Source organism: Glandiceps talaboti, chromosome 21 (genome assembly GCF_964340395.1).
Source record: "Glandiceps talaboti chromosome 21, keGlaTala1.1, whole genome shotgun sequence".
Taxonomy (NCBI): domain Eukaryota; kingdom Metazoa; phylum Hemichordata; class Enteropneusta; family Spengelidae; genus Glandiceps; species Glandiceps talaboti.
Window position 1 is genome coordinate 5,244,040 of NC_135569.1, and position 3,529 is coordinate 5,247,568.

The 3,529-nt window shown below is 37.0% G+C and overlaps 1 protein-coding gene across 1 annotated transcript in view; it reads left to right on the forward strand.

Moving 5' to 3' along the window:
- Positions 1 to 2,109, forward strand: part of LOC144451744 (solute carrier family 2, facilitated glucose transporter member 3-like) — an 8,312-nt gene extending 6,203 nt beyond the window's left edge. Inside the window, exons 8-12 of the mRNA XM_078142648.1 lie at positions 1 to 111; positions 512 to 613; positions 879 to 957; positions 1,188 to 1,315; positions 1,909 to 2,109. The exon at positions 1 to 111 is cut by the window's left edge and continues 3 nt beyond it. Of these exons, the coding sequence (XP_077998774.1) occupies positions 1 to 111; positions 512 to 613; positions 879 to 957; positions 1,188 to 1,315; positions 1,909 to 2,109 (621 nt within the window). The remainder of the gene's footprint in view (positions 112 to 511; positions 614 to 878; positions 958 to 1,187; positions 1,316 to 1,908) is intronic.
- The last annotated feature ends 1,420 nt before the right edge of the window (positions 2,110 to 3,529 follow it).

Sequence of the window (3,529 nt, forward strand, 5' to 3'; positions counted from 1 at the left end):
TTTTTCTATGCTACCGATATATACAGTATGATCTGGCCTGATAACACGGATGCAGTGACGTATGCAACAGTCGGTACAGGAGCCATCAACGTTTTAATGACCGTCGTAGCGGTATGTATACAACTATTCTCACATCACCGTTTCTCTTTGTCCAGTCAGTAAACTCACATTGCCGTTACAATTCAATTTGGCGAATTGTTAAACTATTCCGAACGTCGTCGACAATTTGTCACGTGACTATGATAATATTTCACGTGACCAATATGGTATGAACCATCTGCACTTACTAAGTATACTTTCTTAAACGTTTGCCTATTTAGTTATATATTTTGGAAAGAACTCATGGATCCATAGACTGGTACCAAATTCTATCCCACTTTCTCCTCTCCCCCAACCTCTTTTGATAAGCATTTTTACAAATTAAAATTTCAATTGTTAATCGTTAATGTCACTCTAAAAATCACTTTTACCTTTGACATTTGATCCTTTGACCCGATATCCATACTTGCAGGTGTTCGTCGTTGAAAAGGTGGGTCGTCGGCCTTTACTGATATATCCCTACGCTGGAACGGTCTTCTTTACTGCCTTCATTACCCTGTCTTTAAATCTAACGGTGAGTCTCGCAGTGATAATCACGTATACAACGAGAAATCGCGAGACTGTGACTTTAAACGTTTCTCGTCTTATGTATCTATATGTAAACCGTATCTAATCAAGATGGTTACTTTTCAAATTTCCAATGGTACAAGCTTATATTTTGTACATCTAATGTTCTAAAGTTTGGAGTTCTCATAAAGTTATAATACGTAAACTCGCATATCATATCTTGCTCTGGTATGCATTTAATAATCGTTGTCTTATCATCTTTTCTCATACAGAACCAAAACCAGGATGCCTGGGCCTATCTCAGCTTAGCATGTGTATATGGTTATATTGTATGCTTTGCGATTGGACCAGGTATGGAAATTTGTATTACAACGAATTATTGAAACTACACACGCACAGACTTGCACGCACACATGAACTGTTGGCAGCCAGTATTGCACCGGAACATCAAAAAGAGAACAAAGACGGACGGACAGACAGACATACATACAGACAGACAGACAGACAGACATTATGTCCATGTATAACTCCTACTATGGCTAAATCGATATTTAGGTATGCACACTTTTTTACATTTGTAGGACCAATACCATACGTCCTAGTAGCCGAATGTTGGTCACAAGGTCCTCGTCCAGCTGCTATGAGTGTATCCATACAAACCAACTGGTGGTGTAACTTCCTTGTTGGTCTCACTTTTCCGGTTATCCAGGTAAACATGTAGAAATTATAGAAATGGGAAACAGTGACAGGTAAAAAGTGTAAAGGATTCGTAGGGAATAATATTAATTGTTTCGCCGTTGTAAACTACTGACTGAAATTTTGCATATCATAGTAACGTTAATGTGTTTAAACTATTCAATATGACTTTGTGATTAGTCTAAGAACTACGTCATCAAATTATGTGCACTCTTTCTAATGACAACAGTGATTGGGGGGGGGGAGAAATTACTTACAAGATACTCGTTGGTCACAATAACTCCTTGATAACTTGATGAGGAGTAAAGTGAATAGTCATATGTTAAGTAGACGAACACGATATGCAGACTATAATAATGTATAAATTCAACTTATAGTCTAAAAAAGACGTGGTTTCTCTCTGGAATGATTTTGTTTCAAGTTAATCAAATATGATTTTGCAAGAACATTCTTCACGGAAATAGATGTAAATTCTTACTTTTTTGACTGTAAAAAAATGTTCAGGGTCGGTGGTTCAAAGTAGGATTGGTCGTTTTACCAGAAACACCATTTTTTTATTCAGCCAATAATAATTAAATCCATGCATTGTCGTTTTTGTCTCGGTAGCAAAGTATTGGAGCATACACCTTTCTCATATACATGGGCTTCCTTCTATGTACAACCATATTCACCATCTTCTTCGTACCTGAAACGAAAAACAAGACCTTCGAAGAAATCGTTTCACAGTTTCGAAAACAGCAAGCCGGAGATGGCGAAACAGCTGGTAGGGAAGAAGACATTGAACTACATAACATGAATGAGAAATAATGTTAGACGACATTGGTATTGTGAAATACAGGATGAATGAAATCAGTCAAAACTATGAGTAAGAAACCTTGGACATCCGTGTTTCCGTGTTTGATTATTATTCTATGGCCAAATAATTGCCTCCTTACAAAACTTTACTTAGGTTATTTCTCTATTTGCATTTTATCAAGATTTAAGGCTGAATGGGAGTGGATTAATTTTTCTAAATTGATTTCTATAAACATAGTACAATATTCACATTTTCAGTCGTGTGAAATTGCAAAAATCTTCAGCTTTTTAGAATGAATTGTAATAACTCAGTCTGTCACAAGTTACTAGTACTACATCAACCACACCCCATCCCCATCCCACCCTCGGGACCCCACCCCTCCCCGAAATCGTGTAGATTGTTAAGGGGGGGACGACACCATTCCAGGGAATAGAGACTATAGGTTCTAGACAGTCGTCTCTTTATTTATAATCTTTATTTTCGAATCCCATTTTAATAACATGTTATCTTGTTTTTTGTGCATCATTTTGAAGTAACTGATTATACTTTTGCTTAAAATACATTTTTTTTAAAAAGGTTGCTGTATTGTTCAACACTTTATCGCGTCAATTAGCTGTTCCAAAATTGTATGCATCCACTCCCTGTAATGACTACTGGGGCAAGGGTTAATCGGGTTAATCGGCCTGTCGCGGTCAAAGCTAGTATGCTCTTGTCATCACAACTTTGGTAGTTGTCCATGTACCCCCCCCCCATGACGTCACACGGTGTTGACCAAAATTAAAGTAATTATGAACATGCGCTGTCCATGAAAGCGAAACGTTACCTTTTCAAGTTCACCATAAGGCGGTTGTACAAACTAAGCCATCTTTTAGCTAGACCACTAGTATGGAACGCGGAAACAGTATTATTTACGATAAAATATTACAATTTCCTCTTTGTTATCATTGGCTCAAAGTTCATCATCAACTTGTATTTTATTTTGTTTGTTATTTACGAGTAAGTTGGACAAACTTATATAGCTTTACAATGTACGGTCTAAACAAAACTCAACTCGATACTAGATTTCAAAAATTCTCATTAGCTTTAATTTCAGCAAGTTATCACAGCATCAGAAAGTTTCCCAAACAGATAGCGATCTAATCCGTGCTCTAAAGTTGTCCGTTATAGTGATAAAACTTCTGCCTAGGAATATCCGTCGAGGCAAGTCGAGTAAATTTGACAGCTCGTGACAGTAGATAAAAAAAACTAGTTCATGCCAATCATGGCTCAGTATGTCCCGTCAGCGAATATGGGTTGTAGTGAAAAAAAATGTATTTATTATTTTGCGTGTGTGAAACCTACCCCGCCTCGTATTTTGGTTCTGTTAATTTATATTGATTTTCGGTTATTCATGATCAACTTTGATGTCTCCTGTATGTTGTACATGGCGAA